The sequence below is a fragment of the Panicum virgatum genome, chromosome 8K (genome assembly GCF_016808335.1).
Source record: "Panicum virgatum strain AP13 chromosome 8K, P.virgatum_v5, whole genome shotgun sequence".
NCBI lineage: Eukaryota > Viridiplantae > Streptophyta > Magnoliopsida > Poales > Poaceae > Panicum > Panicum virgatum.
Window position 1 is genome coordinate 44,293,661 of NC_053143.1, and position 20,202 is coordinate 44,313,862.

The window sequence follows — 20,202 nt, forward strand, 5'->3', positions numbered from 1 at the left end:
CTATCCCTTGTGCAATTCCTATCTCTAGGGTAGATGCTTCAACTTCTTGCATTGATTTAATTGATGAATCTTGCTCTAACCCTTGCAATGAGAAATGCAATGAGAATGTTGTTGTAGAATCATGTGATGATCTCATTGCCAAGGAGAATAATGAGCTCAAGTAAGAAGTGGAAAGGCTCATGAAGGACTTGTATAGATTGAAGGGCAAAGGCATGGAGAGCAATGTCCAACCTTCTCAAGATAGCCATGAAGGCATGGTGAAGAAGCTTGAGAAGGGGTCCACCGTGACTTGCTTCAAGTGCCACAAAGAAGGCCATAAGTCCAACAAGTGTTTTCAACCAAAAAAGAAGCTTCCGGATGAGAAGAACAAAAAGAAGCTCACAATCAAGAGTTCTCTCATCTACACCAAGCCCAACCGGAGGAACAAAAGCAATAGCATCTCCTATGTGATCAAAAAGAAGACTAATGGTAAGGTGATTGATCACAAGGTTGGGAAGAAGGAAAGGAGTTGGAACCGCTCCATTTGGGTGCCCAAGGAAATCATCACCAATATGAAGGGGCCTCAAATAGTGTGGGTTCCAAAGGAGGCTTGAAGCCCAAGAACGGTTTCGGGGGATTTGGAGGCTTAGCTTACAAGTTGAAGTGAAGGTTCAAGCCAAAACAAGCTAAGCTCAAAACTTTGACATTTGTTGCCCAAGTCCCCCATAAGGTAATTGTAGCTAGATTTCAATTCAAGCATCATATAGCTCCATTGCTCCTGCTAGGATGTTTGCATGTTTTGCATCTCCTAGTGTTTTATATGGTAGGTTGCTTGTGTCATGATTCTAACCCATGAGCAACCTACATGGTTTGATAAGTGTGTAGAAAGCTACACAAGATTACCCTTCGTGGTACATGGACTTCATGAGGTATGTGTTTCATTTATGTACTATGAACACAAACTATAGGGTAAACTTCCCATTGTTGTAAAAAATATTGTGCATACTTTTGCTTGGTGATTCAAACACTAAATGCACACATTTAGGGGGAGTTCACTCTATGGTTTGTGATTTTGAGACTAACGTGTTTACAAGTTTATCTTTTGTAGTCTCACAACGGAGTTAACACTCTAAGATAATGTTATTCGCGATTAGTGTGAACAAACAACTCTATAAGAGTGATTAGAAAAATTGTGCTTCCATGCATATAGAGCCATGCTCTATTGAACTTAAATGCTCATATCTAAGTTCATAGGCTATGTGCTCATACATTTGCTTAACTTTGGTGTACCAAGTACTCATCTTTTAAAGACTTCAATTGTTGCAAGTCACTTTCAATTGGTACATGCAAGGTAAACAAAGTCCCCCGGAGGTATGCAAGGTTCTAAACTCATTCAATTGGTATCAATGTCAATTCCTTATTATTTTAAGAGCGACCTCAGTGCATGATATGGCTTAAGCTTTTTTGTTGAAATATCTAGTTGTGCACTTGATTTTCATTATCATTTTGTGTACACACTTGTGGAAAGCTTAGCTCATGTCATGCTAGTTTTGTGATTTTGTGATCCATCTTAGTAATGTTTCAAATTGGTATCTTCATTGATATCATACAATTGGATCATGAGTCATGAAACTAACTCCCTAGGCTACTAATCTTCTCTCGAGCTATATTGCTTTGCAAGACCTTTTAGATGATTTGATTCCAAAGGGGGAGAATTGTGGATCAAAACAAGGTATTTTTCCAAGAAGGAAAGATATATTCCAAAGGGGGAGAAATGCCGAGTGGATCAAGTCAACTCATAAGGAGAAGTAGCAAGATAGGGGGAGGAACAAAGGGGGAATCATGGTTGTAGGGGGAGGCCAAGCCAACATTGGATGGTGGTAAGCATTCAAGCAAGTGTAAGTGGTTCAATTTGTAAATTCTTGAAAATTTTATACTTGCTTTGATTGTGTTGTCATCAATCACCAAAAAGGGGGAGATTGTAACGAACATGACACCATTTATGCCATTTCGAGTGATTTTGGTGATCGTATGACAACGCAATCAATGAGACTAATGATTTTGTTAAGTGAACATTTCTAGATCCCAGGGATGAAGTAAAAAGGCCATACAAAGCAAAACACGAAGATAGAACTCAAAGAAACGCTGAATTGGACAAGTTCTACTGAAATCTATAGCACCGGTTTAATTGATGCCAAAGCATCGGTGCATCTGATGGTTGTCGGAAGAACCGATGCCCTGGCATCAGTGCAAGTTTGAGGGGCAAATGGAGATCAAGGAAGGTCAAATGAAGAAAGAAGTGTTGCACCGGTTGAACCGACGGTGTCAAGTTAGGCATCGGTGTAATCACCGTACTATTGTCCAGAGACGATGTCAAGTGCCTAGAAACTAAGCCTTCAGCACCAGAAGAACCGATGCCCCATCGGAGCAAGCATCGGTGCAATGACGTCAGCAAGATGAGAGAGTGTAATGGCTATATAATTGGTCCAGCGTGACTGGTTTAACCGACGCCTAAGCACCAGTTTAACCGATGGGTACTGTGTCAGCTGCAGACTGTGTGTCAGAAGCCCAACGGCTAGTTTCAGCCTATGAGTGACCGGTTGAACCGACGCTACCCCATGCAGAGGCATCGGTTCAACCGATAGTTTGCTGATTTCAGCTATCCGTTGGAGCAACGGCTCCAAGACTTGGTGGCCTATATATACGCCTCGCCCCGGCCATTTTGTTGTTGCTGGAGACTAGAAAGACCCCATATGCATTGAAGAATACCTTCAAACCAACCCAAGTGCATATTGATCAAATCCTTAGGTTTAGCACTAGTTTTGTGAGTGTAAGTGCTAGATTAGCTCTTGAGTGAGTGAGTAAGCAAGGTTGAGATCCTTGTGCTACGGTTCTAGAGAGAACCACTCGTGTATCTCGGTGCGCCGGCCTCCTTGGAGTCTTGGTAGCTCGCCGGCATGTCAACGACCCTCCGGCTTGGTGTGGAGCGGCGTCGACAACCTTGTGCGGGGGATGGAGACCCCTCCTTTGTGGACAAGCTCCCTTAGTGGAAATCGGGATCATGGTGACCGCGGTGACTTGGTGTCCCCGGGAGAGACTTGATTGCCGAGAAGCAATACTGTTTGTGAGTGCTTCAACAACGTGGATGTAGGTGTGCCTTTGTGGCTAACCGAACCACGGGATAAATCCTCGTGTCAAAGAGTTTGCTTCCTCTCATCCCTCCTTTAAGCTTCCGCATTTAAGTATTGCAATCTTTGTGCCTTTACTTTCATAGAGTAGTTTCTTGATAGGATTGGCTATAGGTTGCTAAACTCTTTTGGGATGAGGGTTTCACACTAGAAGAACCATAGTTGCACATCTAGATAGATTGTTTTAGTTTAAGTTTTTGTGCAAACTAGTTGGAGCCATAGGTTAAGGTTTTTTAGAGTGTCTAATTCACCCCCTCCCCCTCTTAGGCTAGAGCACCCGATCGCTTTCAATTAGCAGTAGCATTTCAAAAATTACAACACCAGAGACACATGATCAACCTGTATATTTGTTTCATAAATCTCGGCATACATGTTTCATAATGCCTCACTTGCTTCACATATCCAAAAAAAAATATGTAAACACCTATCTAAACTCGATCGGCTTCTGTCCCTAGTAATTCTTCCTAGATCATTATTACTTTATCTAGATGTGCTTTGCATCCCACACCGGTATTTCTTATTGCTTTGTCATTTACAATAGGTCGGACAATTGGGGTTTGTTTCGATGATCTTCTTTTCAATGTATTATATTGATTTTTGTTCTGTGCAGTAGCTACCTTTCACGACATTTGACCACGCAACATTGGAAATATAGCTAGACATGGTCTCCACATTCAAGCGGCATTGGAGTTGCAGCTTGCCATTGTCTTTTGCACTCCTGGATCATAGTATGCTGGAATCATTAACCAAGAGTTTGTCTATTCTTCTCATTATGATATATTTAACCAAAAGATACAGCGCCTCCTATTAATTACCACTGATCATCATGGCCACCACACCAGAGGAATTCTTCGTCAAGGGTCTTATGGAGCAGTCACAACCATCCCTTCTCGAGAAGTCCAGTGGCATGAGTGAGGGCTGTCAACAGCATGTCGTCCCTAATGACATGATGCTCCCTTACATCTCTCACATGCTCTTGGAGGATGACATTGATGATAATGAGCTCAATGATCACCCTGCTCTACTCCAGGTGCAGCAACCCTTTGCTCAAATTCTCTCCTCCTCTTCCTATGGTGCTAACACCAGTAACACAGACAGTGCCAAAGATTTATTGCAAGATGGCTGGGATGATGATAGCACACTCAACCTCAACTCAGCCTTATCCAAGGGTACCGACGCAATTCGGGCGTTCCTAAAAGGCATGGAAGAGGCAAACATGCTCTTGCTCAAAGACACCAAGCAGTTTAGAGGGGGTGTGCAGGTGAATCAGATGGTCCAGAGAAGCAGCAATCATAGTGGGGATGAAGAGGTATAATAGGGATAACCATACGGAGGAAGAAATAAGGACCGGCAAAGCTGCAAAGATGATCAAGGATCCAGAGGAGAATTGTGCCAATGAGATGCTTGATGAAATGATTTTGCATGCCTATGATACATGCATCAAGGGCATGAGGAAGCTGCATGTCTCCATGGACACCAAGGTGGATAAGGGAAACAGGAAGAAATATAACAAGGCGGCGAAGAACAATATGGTGGACATACACACATTGCTAATATCTTGTGCGCAGGCCGTGGCAACAAACAACCACATGAGGGCACGGGAGTTGCTAATGGAAATCAAGCAACATGCATCAGCAACAGGGGATGCCACACAACGGGTAGCTCTGTGTTTCACCAAGGGGCTAGAGGCACGGCTAGTGGGTGCAGGTAGCCAGCTTTGGCAGTTGCTCATGGCAGAGCATCCCTCCATCGTGGAGTTCCTCAAGGCCTATAGACTTTACTATGCAGTCTGCTGCTTCAAAAAGGTGGCACTCAGTTTTTCGACGATGACAATCTTGCAGGCCATGGTGGGTAAGAGGAAGCTGCACATTGTGGATTACGGTATGCATTTTGGCTTCCAATGGGCAGGCTTGCTCCGCTTGCTGGCGGGTAGAGAAGGTGGCCCACCAGAGGTGAAGATCACCGCCATAGGCCCTGCCAAGCTCAAGGCCTGTCCAGCAGAGCGAATTGAGGAACTAGGGTGCAGGCTCAGCAATTGGGCCAATGAGTTCGGCTTGGCTTCTTTCAAGTTCCACACAATCATGAAGAAATGGGAGGATGTTCGCATCGAAGACTTGAACACCAACACAGATGAGGTAATTGTCGTGAATGACCTCTTCAGTTTTAGCACCTTGATGGACGAGAGTGTATTCTTTGACAGACAAAGCCCTAGGGATACCGTCCTCAGTAACATCAAGAAGATGAGGCCCGACGTGTTCATCCAGAGCATTTTGAATTGTTCATGTGGTTCCTCATTCGTGGCACGGTTTCGAGAGGTGATGTCCTACTACATGGCACTATTTGACATACTGGATGCAACCATGCCAAGGGAGAGCAAATCTCGAGTGGTGCTGGAGCAGTTCGTGCTTGGTCGTCCTGCACTTAACATCATCGCCTGTGAGGGACTAGACTTGGCGCAACGCCCTGAAAAGTATAGGCAATGGCAGGTGAGAAACCAACGGGCTGGGCTGAGGCTGCTGCCATTGAAATCAAGAATTGTAGAGGTCGTAAAAGATGCAGTCCAGAAGCACCACCACAAGAACTTTTTGATATGTGAGGATGGCCATTGGCTTCTACAAGGGTAGAAGGGGCGCATCCTATTTGCGCACTCGTGTTGGGTAGCCCAAGACACCTCCTCACAATGACGCTTTTTTGGTACTGAATATGATATATCATGGTGTTCAGCAGCTCCATGTCAAGTAGATCTATACATGGACGACGTCCATGAGTGTATAGGTTGATCGAACTGTTTACTCACTCTCAGGCATGTGTCTGTCAACGTTGATGATTGTGTGTTGTTGTAGTATCTTGTATTCTAGTATTATGGGCTTATAGCTAATAAGAGTCGGTGCCATTAACCTAGTATTTGTGACTCCATGTTTCCTCCGGTGGCCAATTGGTATCTTTGGTAATAGCTTTGATTAGTACTCCCTCCGTATAGGAAAATAATGTCGTTTTGGATAAGATTTGGATCATACATTGAAAATATAAATCACAAATAACTTTTAAATTATTGAGCCGTATGAATAGATTTGTCTTAAAAACACTTTTATAAAAACATAAATATATCACTTTACAACAAATATTTTTGTAAAAATAAGCATTCAAAGTTATGCTTTGGAGACCGTACTGCTGTCGTAAACGTCTTCTATTTTCTATATGGAGGGAGTACTTGGAGCAAGCATGGAGCGAGGAACAAAGCTCGATAAGGCCGGCGTTCAGCAGCAGGCTCGGCTCGCCAGACAGAACACCTTGGAGGCGGCTGCAGCCCGCCGGCAGGCTGAGACTAGCGGCGCGGGCTGCGTGCAGGGATGAATTAGGGCGACCTGCTGTCAGGCGAGAGGACGGCGACTAGTCCAGGCCTGGGACTAAGGGCAGGGCCAGGGGTATTCAAGAGTATTCATTGAATACCTATTATTTTTTACTAATCAATGGTAATCAAGAACATACTTGCTAAAAATTAGTGTTAAACTAGAAAAAAGATGCGCGCCAGGCACTCGTCACCATGTGCGGTCGCACGCGGCGGCACAATTGTCCGCGAGCATAGGGAGAGGAGCTTGACGTGCTCGGCCGCGGCAGCGGCACAATCATCCTCCGCCCCGCGGCGCCGCAATGCCTATATTTGTGCCCACCGGGCTCCGCCAGCCGCCGCCGGTGTGTGTCGCCGGTGGGTGCGCCACGCTTTGCCTGCAAGGATGCCCCAACTTTGAGTAGTTCGATAAGACATATAGAGCACGGTTAACACCACGTTGTGCATGTTATTACATTCTTACAAATCTTAATTTTGCCGAATAATTTTTTTTATTGCAGTTTGTTGTTACCATGGAGAACCATCGCAGATCAAATATGCCTTGCATGTGCACACAACGCCAGTACACTCGTGCCGTCGCGCAGAGGCGGCGGAGAAGGTCTCCAGGAGGAAGGATGCTGCAGTGCCCGCCGGGACTCACCGGCGCGTCCAGGCGATCCGCTGCGTGCGGCGGAGATGGCATTCATGCGATCCAAGGGTTGGACAGCGCCAAGGCTAATCAATCAGGGCCGCTCGCTTCGCCAATCAACCTGATTACCTTCTTCTCGGCGTCTTCTGTTCTTGGCTATAGTTGATCATGGAAGCAGGGCTGGGCATGTATGGATGCTTCCCTCACTTGTGTTAGGAAGCGATCGAGGACGCCCTTACCTGTATGAACGCTTCCAAGAGACTACTAGCAGGCTTTAAGATTTTTTTTCAGAAAAAGTCTAAATTACTCCCCTCAACTATAGCCAAAGTCTGGATAACCCCTTAAACTATTTTTTGGTTCATTTTACCCCTCAAACTATCTCATTTGGTTCAAATTACCCCCTACTAAAATTTGTCCTTTTCATTTCTCCATGCATAGGTGGAGTTTTAAGTTGAAACTTTACAACATGATAGTACACACCATAACACATGTTAGAAAAATAAATCATTTTTTATCATTATTTTGATAGGTTAGGATATTTAATAATAAATTAGTTGTTGGAGTTCAAAATTATATGAAAACTAATGGGGGCAAATTATAAAACTTTTTCTAAATAGGCATTGTGATGTCCACTACTACCCTGCAAAATTTGAAATTAAAATTCAACTTGTGTAAGGAGAAACAAAAAAGATAAATTGTGTTATGGGATAAAATAAACTAAATGACATAGTTTATGGGGTAAATTGAACCAAGTTATAGTTTAGGAGGTTATCCAGACTTTGGGTATAGTTGAGGGGTGTAAATTGAACTTTTTCCTTTTTTTCTGCGTCCCTGCTCAAGTGCAGGTTTATGGTCCTAGGAGTTGACCCATTTTCTTTACACAGTAGAACAGTGTAGTAATGATTAGGGATGCAAATGGTACAGGTATTTCCTGACTGGCTGATCTAAAGGTCGGATAGTGACTCTGATATTATTTTTGGATATCCAGATATTTTTTGGATGTTGGATACGAGTTCGGATATCGGATTCGATATGCGAAGGATAATATCCGTCAAATATTAGATATTCAGTTGGATAATCCGGATAGTCGAGTCGGATACTAGATTAGGATAATTAAATTATTATACCAAGTATATATATATATACCAAGTATATATATATATATATATATATATATATATATATATATATATTAATAAAAATCTGATTAAATCTCTAAAAATTTATAACTAATTCGGTTTAAACCAGAGAAATATAAAGTTGCACCAAAGTTTTTTTTTGAAAATAAAATCAATCTATTGGTGCACTATTGGATTAATGAAACATTTTGCATTGATTTTAAAATTTATAACTAATTTATCTCAAATAAAAAAATGTAAAATTAGTAAAAAAATTCTAATAATACAATAATCTATCTATTGGTACTCTGTTGGAGTTGGATCTTATTTATTCCTAGTTTAGTTTGAGAATTAAACAAACTCTGACAATAATTAGACTTGTTCTATTTTAATAAAAACTCAATATAGTATAACAATTTGGACTCTTGCAATAATTTGATTGATCCTACATGTTTATGCATGTAATAATTTAGATTGTCAATATTGTGTAATTGAAAGCTCAAAATGGTATGTCATCTGTATTTAAGTTGGTTAATCAAAGCATGATTTAGTTTGAATCTAGCCTCCTGGAACAGACAAATAGATTCAAGTGCTTGTCAAATGTCAATGATGTAATAAGTTATAATGTTGTTAATTTAGTGTCTCCAATCCAAGCTTTGTAGCAATTTTTTTTTATGAAACAACTTTGTTGAAAGTTAGAATATCATGTAGTCGAATCTCTCTTATCTATGTGATAAGTTAGAAATAACTTGTAATTGTTTGTTAATTTGCTTTGTTAAGTACAATCTATTTAAGATTTGGACTCATATGGTGTTTGAATTTACAACATATGTGATATGTATAAAAGTTGCTTTTACTCGATATCTAAAGAAACATCCGTGTTCGACATTATCCGCATCCGGCTCGCTCCGTATTTGACACATATCTATTCGTATTTGTAACAGAAGCAATCCTTATTCACATTTGTATATGAGTCTATCCATGTTCGAATCTGAATCTGATAGAAAATATGAAAACAAATACAATATTGGTGATAGATATCCGTCCGCATCCGATCTATTTACATCTAGGCCTAGCTGAAACAGTCCAATCAGACGGCCCACCTCCGCCCCTGCTTACAGGTGCCTTTTGAGGTGACTCGTTAGCTAAGTGATGTTGCTTGTGTCGTTCGGAGCGTGATAAGAGGGCATTTGGGTCTAGGACTAAGCTCAAAAGTCTGGTTCTTTATTAGTTGGGCAGATATATTCATGTAAGGAAGCAAGGACGTCCATTTGACTAGATTTGTACCAGTGGGTTAGGCAGTTGCACGTGAATTAATTGCAGCATGCTAATCACCATGTCCATGGAGTTTATATGCTAATCACCATGTATCAAGCTCACTATCAGTATTTTCGCATGTCTGTGAACCATGTAATGCATTTTGCCTTGGCAAACTCTTACCGGGAGTCAAATACTAGAAGCATCAACCTTATTCTGATATTGATTATTCCTGTTCCTTGTAACAATGGTGACATGGGATCTGTTGCCCTGGTCAGAAGAAGAGTACTATCCTAATAGTAGTGGGTGGTTCACATAGAGGTGTACCTTTGGTTGAGAAAAAGTATGGACCGTCACTGCAGATTAAGAATAGGATAATTTACGTCACTGCAGATTAAGAATAGGATAATTTACTTCTTAGAGAGTCCGCCGTCATGTAAGACTCATGGTAGTAATAATAAGGGGTGTAACAGTTACGCCTCTGAGTCAGAAATTACAACTTAGCAGTAGTATTTCAAAAATTATATCATCAGATGCATGATCAACCGGTATATTTGTTTCATAAATCTTGGCATGCATGTCTCACTATGCAAAAAAAATATTTAAACACCTATCTAAACTCAGATTCGTCCCTATTTCTTCCCTGATCACTATTATTTTATCTAGATTATGTGCTTTGCATCCCACAACAGTATTTCTTATTGCTTTGTCATTTACAATAGGTCAGAGAGTTGGAGTTTGTTTCGATGATCTGTTTTTTTTCAATATATTATATTAATTTGTTCTGTGCAGTAGCTACCTTTCACTACATTTAACCAAGCAACATTGGAAATATAGCTGGCCATGGTCTCCACATTCCAAGCAGCATTGGAGTTACAGCTTGCCATTGTCTTTTGCATTCTGGATCGTAGTTTGCTGTAATCATTAACCAAAAGTTTGTCTGTTCTTCTCATTATGATATATTTAACCAAAAGATTCGGCACCTCCCTTTACCACTTATCATCATGGCCACCACACCAGAGGAATTCTTCATCAAGGGTCTCATGGAGCAATCACAACCATCTCCACCTTTCTTCCTAGACCTTCCCCAAAAGTCCAATGGTAGGAGTGAGGGCTACCATCATGTCCCTAATGACATGATGCTCCCTTTCATCTCTCGCGTGCTCTTGGAGGATGACATTGATGATGATAAGCTCAATGATCACCCTGCTCTACTCCAGGTGCAGCAGCCCTTTGCTCAAATTCTCTCCTCCTCTTCCTATGGCACCAACACCAGTAACACAGACGGTGCCAGAGATTTGTTGGAAGATGGCAGGGATGATGAAAGCATGCTCAATCTCAACTCAGCCTTATCCAAGGGTACAGACATAGTTTCCTGGAAAGCACAGAAGAGGCAAACATGCTCTTGCCCAAGCAAAACAAGTTTAGAGGGGATGTGCAGGCAAATTAGATGCTCCGGGAAAGCAACAATCATACTGGGGACAAGAAGAGGAATGATAGGGATAACCATATGGAGGAGCAAATAAGGACCAGCAAAGCTGCAAAGAGGATCAATGATCCAGAGGAGAATTGTGCCAATGAGATGCTTGATGAATTGATGCTGCGTGCCTACGAGACATGCATCAAGGGCATGGAGGAGCTGCGTGTCTCCATGGACAACAAGATGGAGAAGGAAAACAGGAAGAAATTTAACAAAGCGGTAAAGGACAATGTGGTGGACATACGCACATTGCTGATCTCTTGTGCGCAAGCAATGGCAACAAATAACCATATGGGGGCATGTGAGCTATTGAAGAAAATCAAGAAACATGCATCGGCAACAGGGGATGTCACGCAACGGGTAGCTCAGTGTTTCACCAAGGGGCTAGAGGCACGGCTAGTGGGCACAGGTAGCCAGCTTTGGCAGTTGCTCATGGCAGAGCGTCTCTCTATCGTGGAGTTCCTCAAGGCCTACAGACTTTACTTCGCAGCCTGCTGCTTCAACAAGGTGGCGCTCAGTTTTTCAACGATGACAATCTTTCATGCCATGGTGGGTAAGAGGAAGCTACATGTTGTGGATTACGGTATGCATTTTGGCTTCCAATGGGCTGGCTTGCTCCGCTTACTGGCGAGTAGAGAAGGTGACCAGCCAGAGGTGAGGATCACCGCCATAGGCCCCCCCCCAAGCTCAAGTCCTGTCCAGCAGAGCGGATTGAGGAGCTAGGGTGCCGGCTCAGCAAATGTGCTCATGAGTTCGGCTTGGCTTCTTTCAAGTTCCACACAATCATGAAAAAGTGGGAGGATGTTCGCATTGAAGACTTGAACACCGACGCAGATGAGGTGCTTGTCGTGAATGACCTCTTCAGTTTCAACACCTTGATGGACGAGAGTGTATTCTTCGACAGACAAAGCCCTAGGGATACCGTCCTTAATAATATCAATAAGATGAGGCCGGACGTGTTCATCCAGAGCGTTTTGAATTGTTCATGTGGTTCTTCATTCCTGACAAGGTTTCGAGAGGTGATGTCCTATTACATCGCAATATTTGACATGCTAGATGCAACCACGCCAAGGGAGAGCGAATCTCGAGTGGTGCTGGAGCAGTTCGTGCTTGGTCGTCCTGCATTGAACATCATTGCCTGTGAGGGCCCGGACTTGGTGGAACGCCCAGAGAAGTATAGGCAGTGGCAGGTGAGAAACCAACGGGCAGGGCTGAGGCAGCTGCCATTGAAATCAAGAATTGTAGAGGCAGTGAAAGATACAGTCCGGAAGCACCACCACAAGGACTTTTTGATCTGTGAGGATGGCCAATGGCTTCTACAAGGGTGGATGGGGCGTGTCCTCTTTGCACACTCGACATGGGTAGCCCAAGACACCTCTTCTCAATGACACATCAGTTTTCTTGATGCTGAAAGATATACAGCATGGTGTTCATCAGCAGCTCCCTATGTTGATGACTCTGTGTTGTTGTAGTATATGTATTCAGGTATTATGGGGTTATAGCTAATAAGTGTCAGTTCAATCTGTTACTCCGTGTCTCCTCCTGTGGCCAATTGTTATCTTTGGTAATGGCTTTGATTAGTAGAGTAAAATGCACCGCCGATCATCAAACTTGACTTGTATAGTGTCATTTAGATTTTCCAAACTTTCAGATGTCGGATTCTATGTACTGGCCGGTGTGTCGCTTGTGGGTGCGCACTACGTGCTCGCCGTTTTGCCTGCAGGGAAGCAATGCTCAGAAAGCCTGCCCCAACTTTGATTAGTTCGATAATACATGTAGAGCACGGTTAACACCATGTTTTGCATGTTACATTCTTACAGATTTTAATTTTGGCATAAATTTTGTTTTGTTTGCACTTTATTCTCCATGTTGATTTTACTTGATCTTGTCTTCGCCCCGGCTCTAACACTGTTTTTTGAGGTGAGCTTTGACATTGTTGCCCTGGAGAATCGTTTCCTTTCTCACCCCCGCCGCCCACCATCCTCGTCTCAGGTGGCTCCTGCCGCCAGATCTGCGACTAACCTCTGCCCCTGCCCCAGCGAGGAACCAACCACCACGGCCACCAACCAGGTCCGCCGCCACCCTCCCCCGAGTCATTCATCTTTAAAACTCATTTGGCACAATTAACTACCGTAAACATATTCAACATTTTGATAAAACTAAGACATTATTATTTTTTTAAATCTGTTCAACATTTGACTTTCAAAATATTGAAACTGGAAACACAAGATGGTGAAACTGAAAGAACGAAATGTTGAAAATAATAAAATCGAAACGTAGAACGGGTGCTTCTTCTTCGGCGGAGAGAGAGGGGAGGTAGGATGAGGAGAGAGAATGCTAGGGTTTGAGTATGGATCCAATAGTTGTGATTATTTGCACGAATCTTAAGTAATGAAAAGGGAGGAAAAAAAACTTCGGAAAAATATATATAGGATTCCCGGCGAGCGGCTGTGGGCCGTTGACGAGCTTGTGTGACCCGTCAACTCCCGCGGCTTTTTTATTTTTATATTTTTTAAAAACATTTTTTACAGAAATATATTTTCGGTTTCACATTTTACAGTTTTGTACCCCTACCGCCCGGCAGGGGGGCGGCAGGGACCAACATGTAAAGAAATATAAATTGTTTTTGCGCGGAGGCCCCTGGTGGGAGCCTGCCGCCCCCCGGCCGGGTGGCAGGCACCTGCCGCCCGGTGGAGGGGCGGCTTGCAGCCTGCCTCTTGGCAGGGGGGTTGAACGTTAAACAAGATACCACATAAGATATTACATTGAAAGTTTCATTCATTATAACCAAATTCTATAGAAATATGCACTGCCAACTAATTAAACAAGACATTTAGGCATACTACATACACAATATACTTAGTTTCGTACAAACAAATACATTGGAAGGTGTGTCGTGCACAACTACATGCGGCGAATTCTTGTAGGTGGAGCCGACCCATCCGTTGGATTCCCGGAAGGTCCAGCCTCGGCAGCAACAGTGGGTACTGGAGCTGTGGGCACTTCTTGTAAGTGTGATCGTCCGCTCCACACAAGTTGTAACGTTTTTTCTTCATTCCAGCCTCGGACTCGTCCATTCCATTCCGGATACGACGTGTCTTCCATCGGCCTATGCCCCTCTTCGTAGCTAGATCAGGGATGAGCATTGGATGGTGATTTTTTTGAGTGAATGGGCGTAGAATACCGATGCCGTATATCTCATGACACCAAGTCTGTGCTGCGGCTTCTTTTGTGAAATATTGAGAAACATATGACGCAGCATCTAACCCATATACAGAACAAGCCGGATGACATGGGAGCATGGTAAGTGATGCACCTTTGGCTTCTGGCATCGGCAGAACACCCTCCCGTCAATGGTTATCAAGACTTCTTGAATTACCCTTTGTCTGCGGACACCCTGTCCGGTCCTGTCCCTGCATGATACCTCAAATCTTTGCTCCTTTGTACCCATCGATATGACTGAGTGAAATCAAGCCTTTTTAATTTTTCCTCCATGTACTCATTGACCCTTCTGCAAAAATGCACTCCTGGATCATGAAGTAAGGAAGCAGCTGATGCGTACCGCTCCCTAAAATACCTTATACATCCATACATGATGAACTCAACAATGCCAACAAGAGGAAATCCATGAACACGACACATTACCATATTGTAACACTCAGCATGGTTGTCGTCTCGATTCCGTAACGCCTCCCATCTGTGTCATACAGAAGTGACCACTTCTCTTTAGGCGCACCATCAATCCACTGTGAAAATGGCTTAGCAAGTCCAACTACTGAATTTGTAGAACGTCTCCTGCTGGATGATGAGGCCTGACTCTTAAGCAATTCGGCGCTCATATCATCAATTATACCCCACAAAGCATCGAACTTCCTCTGCTGATTCTGAGCGCACAATCGCTTGAACAAATTCATCAGATCCTTGTTCTTGAACCGCTCATAAAAATTAGCAGTGATATGCCTCACACACCACCTACTGACAACATCTGGCCATATAGGAGGTGAAAATGGACTACCTTCTTATAGCTGCCTTATAGCTGCAAGGAGACCTGCATGTCTATCACTGATAAGGCAATCATTAGGCCTTCCAACAACAACGTGATTCTTCAGACGTTCAAGAAACCAGTACCAGCTTTCTGTATTCTCATTCTCAACAAAGGCAAAGGCGATGGGAACTATCTGCTTGTTCTAATCAATTCCGATTGCCGTCACTATTGTTCCCTTATATTTCCCTGTCAGGAAAGTGCCGTCAATACACAGAACAGGAAGGCAGTAAATGAATGCCGTCACACATGCTCTAATGCAGAAGAAAGCTCGCAGCAGAATGCTTGGCCCCCCTGACAAGCTCGGTACACTGTATGTATCAAAAGCACTTCCAGGATTTCTGTGCACAATTGCTTCAAGCATACGAGGTAGGTTGTCATATGATGCTTCATAAGTGCCAAACCTCATCTCAAATACTTTTTGTTTAGCCCGCCAAACCTTTGCATAGCTGATCACGTACTAGAAATTCTGTTCAATGTCCCTAATTATCAATGCAGGCTCGTAATCCATTTTGTCAAGAATCACCCCATACATCTTCTTAGCCACGAAAGTTGATGTGATATTACGATGATGTCCCACAACACCTGTCAATCTACAAGTATGTGGTGTAACAATTGAACATTCCCAGTGTGTCTTGAGCTTTCCCTTGTAGGCATGCACTTGCCATGTGCAGTCTCTATCTGCACACCTCACCTCGTATTCTTTACTGCTAGACTTCAGTACTCTGAATTCCTTCCTCAGAGATATAGCCCAGAGCTTCACAGCATCCTTCACATCCTTAATGGTACGATACTTTGCCCCTTGTACAACCTCATTCACTCTGTATTCAAACTCCGAACTCCTAATATCTTGTACCACTGGATTCCCAAAACCCTCTTCACGCCATTCACCTAGCACTGGGAAGCGCTCGTCGTCCTCATCGTCCGATGACTCCCCACATTGCTCCATTATTCGCGCATCCTGGTCTTCTTTCTCCATGTCCTCCACAATTCTAGGTATCTGCTCGCCTTCATCTGCTAAACCTTGTGGTTTTGGTTCTGGAGCTTTCACGTTCTCTTCTTCTTTATCCTCTTCCATCTCTTCATTCCAGTCAGATGTTGTCGGTGTCCCGACCCGGCGGTCCGGACCCCAACTAGTAATGCTGTGTGTTTCCTCATCCCAGATGTTGATGCAAGAGGCAACACAGTAACACACGGGTTTATCCTAGTTCCGGCTGCGGGGCCGTACGTCCAGCAAGGGGGTGTGCGAGGGCACTGTATTATCTTGCACCAGAGGTGCCTGTAGTAGGGGGTACAGACGTGGCGAGAGAGGGAGGGAAGCTCCCAGGTCTCTGCTAGAGGAGAAGTTGATTGAGGCGAGTGCCAATATCGGGTGCTCAGTAGGCGAGTGCCAATATCGGGTGCTCAGTGGTACTGATCGTATGACGATGATCGCGACACCCCCCTTAAAGGAAGCCCGTCTCCTCCTTTTATAGTCACAAGGAGGAACGGTGTACATGCGCAGGGGAACGTGGAAGTCGTCGTTTCCCCCCCGAATCGTGGGGGTGCAGTGGTCGAATACTGTAGGAAGTACACTGTGGGGCATGGCGTCGGGCATAGCAGTCGTCCTGGATATCGTCCTTGGTCTTGCGGAGATCGCGCCGGCGTCCTGCCAGCCCCAGCAGGCGGCGTGGTCGTCACTGTAGGGTATACAGTCTTCCAAACGTGGCGTGGTGGCACTCCGTGGACCCTGCAGGTCAGGGTCTTGCATATATACATGCATCAGCGGTAGCAGGGCACGTGGCGGTCCCGGACCCCTCGAGGGGTGAGGTCCGGGTCTCCGGCTGCTAGTGTTGGACATCCCTCTTCGGGGGGCACTGTCACACTCTAAAATATTTAATTTTGGATTGTGAGTATCTTTTAGAATGTGTTCAGCCATCTTTAGGGGTTTCCAAGAATTTTCCTGATTTTTCTGGCAATTATTCTCATTTTCTTTTGAGCTAAATCAATTTACTTGAATGGCTCTAAAATCATTTTCACGAGCTTCAAATGTTTTATTTGGACTCTCATGTCCCGAACCATCCTCAAGAAATTTTTCGGGAATTTCCGAATACTCAGGATATATTTTGGTGGCTTAAAATATTTACTTAGACTTTTCTAGATTTATTTTAAGCTCAAGAATATATTCTCAACAAATAAATTCATTTTCTTTTCTTCTCGGGCTGGGCTCAATCCAACATAAATCCTAGAACCATGCCATGCACAAGCTTGAGCTCAACCACCATCGTCAGGATCTCATCATCCATAGCTTTTTCATCGACTAAATGGACATGAAGCTTTTTCTGTGAAGAAGCCCCAAGCCTGTTTCCGTTTTGTTTTCTCATTCTGTAGCTTCTAGTTTCTCGTCGTTGTCTGACCAAGCCATTTCTTAACCATTCGTGCTTCCCCCTATACTATCCCACACCGTAGGATGTTCCATCGATGTTTACTGTTGTCTAATCTTTCACCTCGATTGAATCACGCTCAAAACGGAGTTTTATCTCAATTTCGGCATTATGGTCACGGTCAGCTACGGCGACCAACACTAGCACTTTAGGACTCTAATCCTAATCAATCAACCCGACCCAAAATGATTCATTTTTCTTCCATCTTTTTCCTCTTTAATTTTCCCTACGCGTCATTCTTTTAGCCGTTTCAGCTCTCCCTATCCAAAATGCTCCTCTCCCTGGCTGCTTTGTATGTATCTATGACATCACGGTTCCACCTGTCGTCTTTTTTTTTTCTTTTCTGTCGAGTGGCTGTTTTGAGCAGGGGAGAGCTCGGACTCCCCATGCCCGACAGGTTAGCCCAGCTAGTTCGCATGGGCCACGCTCCTGCCCGACCCAGTTCGCCTAGCACCAGGCCCAATGGGCACTGGGCACCACTTGACCCGAGTCCGGGTAGCGCATGCCGTGGGAGCCTAGGCATGTGTGCCATGCAAAGGTTCTGATCGTTACCTATAAAGCGCGGACGCTCGATGACCTACGCCCCTTTCCCTCGCACTCTCTGCTCACCAACGCCGCCGGCCCTAGGCTAACGCGTCCCCCATCACATCGCCCGTTGCCGCCGCCAGCAAGCCGCCGCCGGATGCCATCTGAACTAGTCGCGCCCTCCTCCTGCACAGCTGGCGCCGTCGCCCTTTTGGCCGCGCCTGCATGCCCTGCGCGTCCTTCTACTGCCGCCCGTGCAAGTCGCCCCTGTGACCTGCGTCTTCGCCATGTACTGCCGCCGGAGGGCCGAGCGGACCGCCACCACCGCATCAGAACCACCGCCAGGCTTTGCTGCATCGACTCGCCGTGCCGAGCTGCACCAACTACGCGCGTCCCCATCGCTCATCTAGCACCGGAGCTCCGCCGCCGTTCGAAGGACAGAGCCACCGCCGCAGAACACTGCTGCCGATTCGTCGCCGTTGTTGGTACTCCGCCGCTGGTGAGCACAACCACATGATCCCATCGAGCTTCTCTCTCGATTCCTCACCTTGGCCGAACTCCTCGCAGCCCGGATCACCGTCAAATTTGGAAGTCAGAGCCGCCGGCCGTAAGCTCCACGAAGAACAGAGCAGGAGCTCTGTCGTTTTTGCGCACAACCCCCTAGTGAATCCTTTTATCCTTTCCATAGTTTTTCTATCTTGGCCGTTTCACCTTAAGATCCCTAGATCTATTAGGTCCTTACGATTCAGTCCAAACCCAGCCACTTTTATAGATCTAACCCTAGACTTTTAGCTTTTCGCGGACACTGCTGGTTGTGTTTTGCGAATCTTCTCTGCTAGTCCCTGTTGGCTATAGTTAATCACGTATAGATCCCTAGAACCTTGTTTTATCCATAGAATTGTCATTTTTAGATTCGTTCTTGTTGCGTTAGTCTTCTAAAAGCCTAAGCTATCGTTTAGTAGTGTCATTGTGCCGTAGTTCTTGTTTTAAAATTAAATATAAATTTAATTAAATTAATATTCTTTGATCAAGCTATTCTAATTAAAAGATAGTTAAGTCTTTACTCCGGTTTTTATAATTAATGATAATTAGATTAATAACAACTTAAACATGTTTACAATTTGCTTAGTTCAACCAAATCCTAATTTTTGGTGTTTACATGTTACACAGTCTTTCATAATTAATGATTAATATTAATATCAACATCAATATGTTTTAACTATAATTTGTTAAGCTCAACCATGATCATATAAAGCTATGCGTTTAGATGCTCTCACATGTCTGTTTTCTAATTAACTGTTTAATTAGTTTAATGAAATTTGTACACACATAATCATGAATAAAATTTGACTAAATTTTACCTCAATTTTATAAATGCAAATATAATGTGTTTCTTTTAAATGTCTTTCACATGTGGTTTCTAATTAAAATATAAAGTTTATAGTTCTTTTGTTTTCTTTTATAATATAAATCTTTTGATAGCTGTTTCTTTTCAACCGTAGCTCCGTTTTCCGCGTTTCTTGTGTTATCATAACCATAGAAGCAAGCCCAATCCTTTAGTACTCTCTTTTAAAGCCTTTCTTTGTTTTGGTGTATTGTTCTTAGTTGTATCTTTTGTTTGTTGCTTTGTATGTTTGCCTGAAGATTGTTCCGAGTAGAAGGATCGCTGTTCGAAGATTGAAGATCAAGTTTTCCAAGTGAGCAAGAGCTGAAGAGCAGTAAGAGTAGCTTTTCGTTGGAGAAAGGCAAGTGACCCTAACCATCTTTCTGTCTATGCTTATTTACAAGAGTATTATGATGATTTAATTGGAACATGGAGAACCACCCAAGAAAACAGTACAACCACAATACTATATGGCTCTGGTCTTGGCTAAGTAACTAGATGATCTATATGTATGTTGTGCTGGGGCGGTGATTGATGGATTTTTCAGGTTATCGTGCTTTGAGGAGCGGGTGAAGGAAGCTTCGTCTTCTGAGGCACCGCAGAAAAAGGGACCAGTGCGTACATATAGTGATTCTTTGGAAAAGCCTCGTAGCGTCCCTATGCAATCACACCTCGGAAGTGTGATACTGTGCCTAGCTAGCACATTGCGTGGTTGGGTTTAAAGTTCTTTGGAACTTTTACGCGAATTGTGGTGAAAGTGTACAACCTCTGCAGAGTTAAAACTAATTGGTTAGCCGTGCTCACGGTCAAAAGCGGCTTGGACCCTCAC

General features: G+C 43.8%; 1 protein-coding gene and 1 pseudogene across 1 annotated transcript; both read left to right on the forward strand.

Annotated features, from left to right (window-relative positions):
* Positions 1 to 4,531: 4,531 nt before the first annotated feature.
* Positions 4,532 to 7,310, forward strand: LOC120645799 (scarecrow-like protein 33). Its single transcript, XM_039922537.1, has 2 exons — positions 4,532 to 5,653; positions 7,017 to 7,310. Exons 1-2 carry the CDS (start codon positions 4,532 to 4,534, stop codon positions 7,308 to 7,310), a joined length of 1,416 nt encoding a protein of 471 aa, XP_039778471.1.
* Positions 7,311 to 10,969: 3,659 nt separating this feature from the next.
* On the forward strand, positions 10,970 to 12,387 carry LOC120645800 (annotated as a pseudogene).
* Positions 12,388 to 20,202: the final 7,815 nt, after the last annotated feature.

Bases quoted from the DNA above. Each gene is read 5' to 3' on its own strand.
- LOC120645799 (XM_039922537.1), top strand. From the start codon at position 4,532: ATGATCAAGGATCCAGAGGAGAATTGTGCCAATGAGATGCTTGATGAA. The intron at 5,654-7,016 runs GTGAGAAACCAA...TTTTTATTGCAG, and splicing joins AAAAGTATAGGCAATGGCAG to TTTGTTGTTACCATGGAGAA.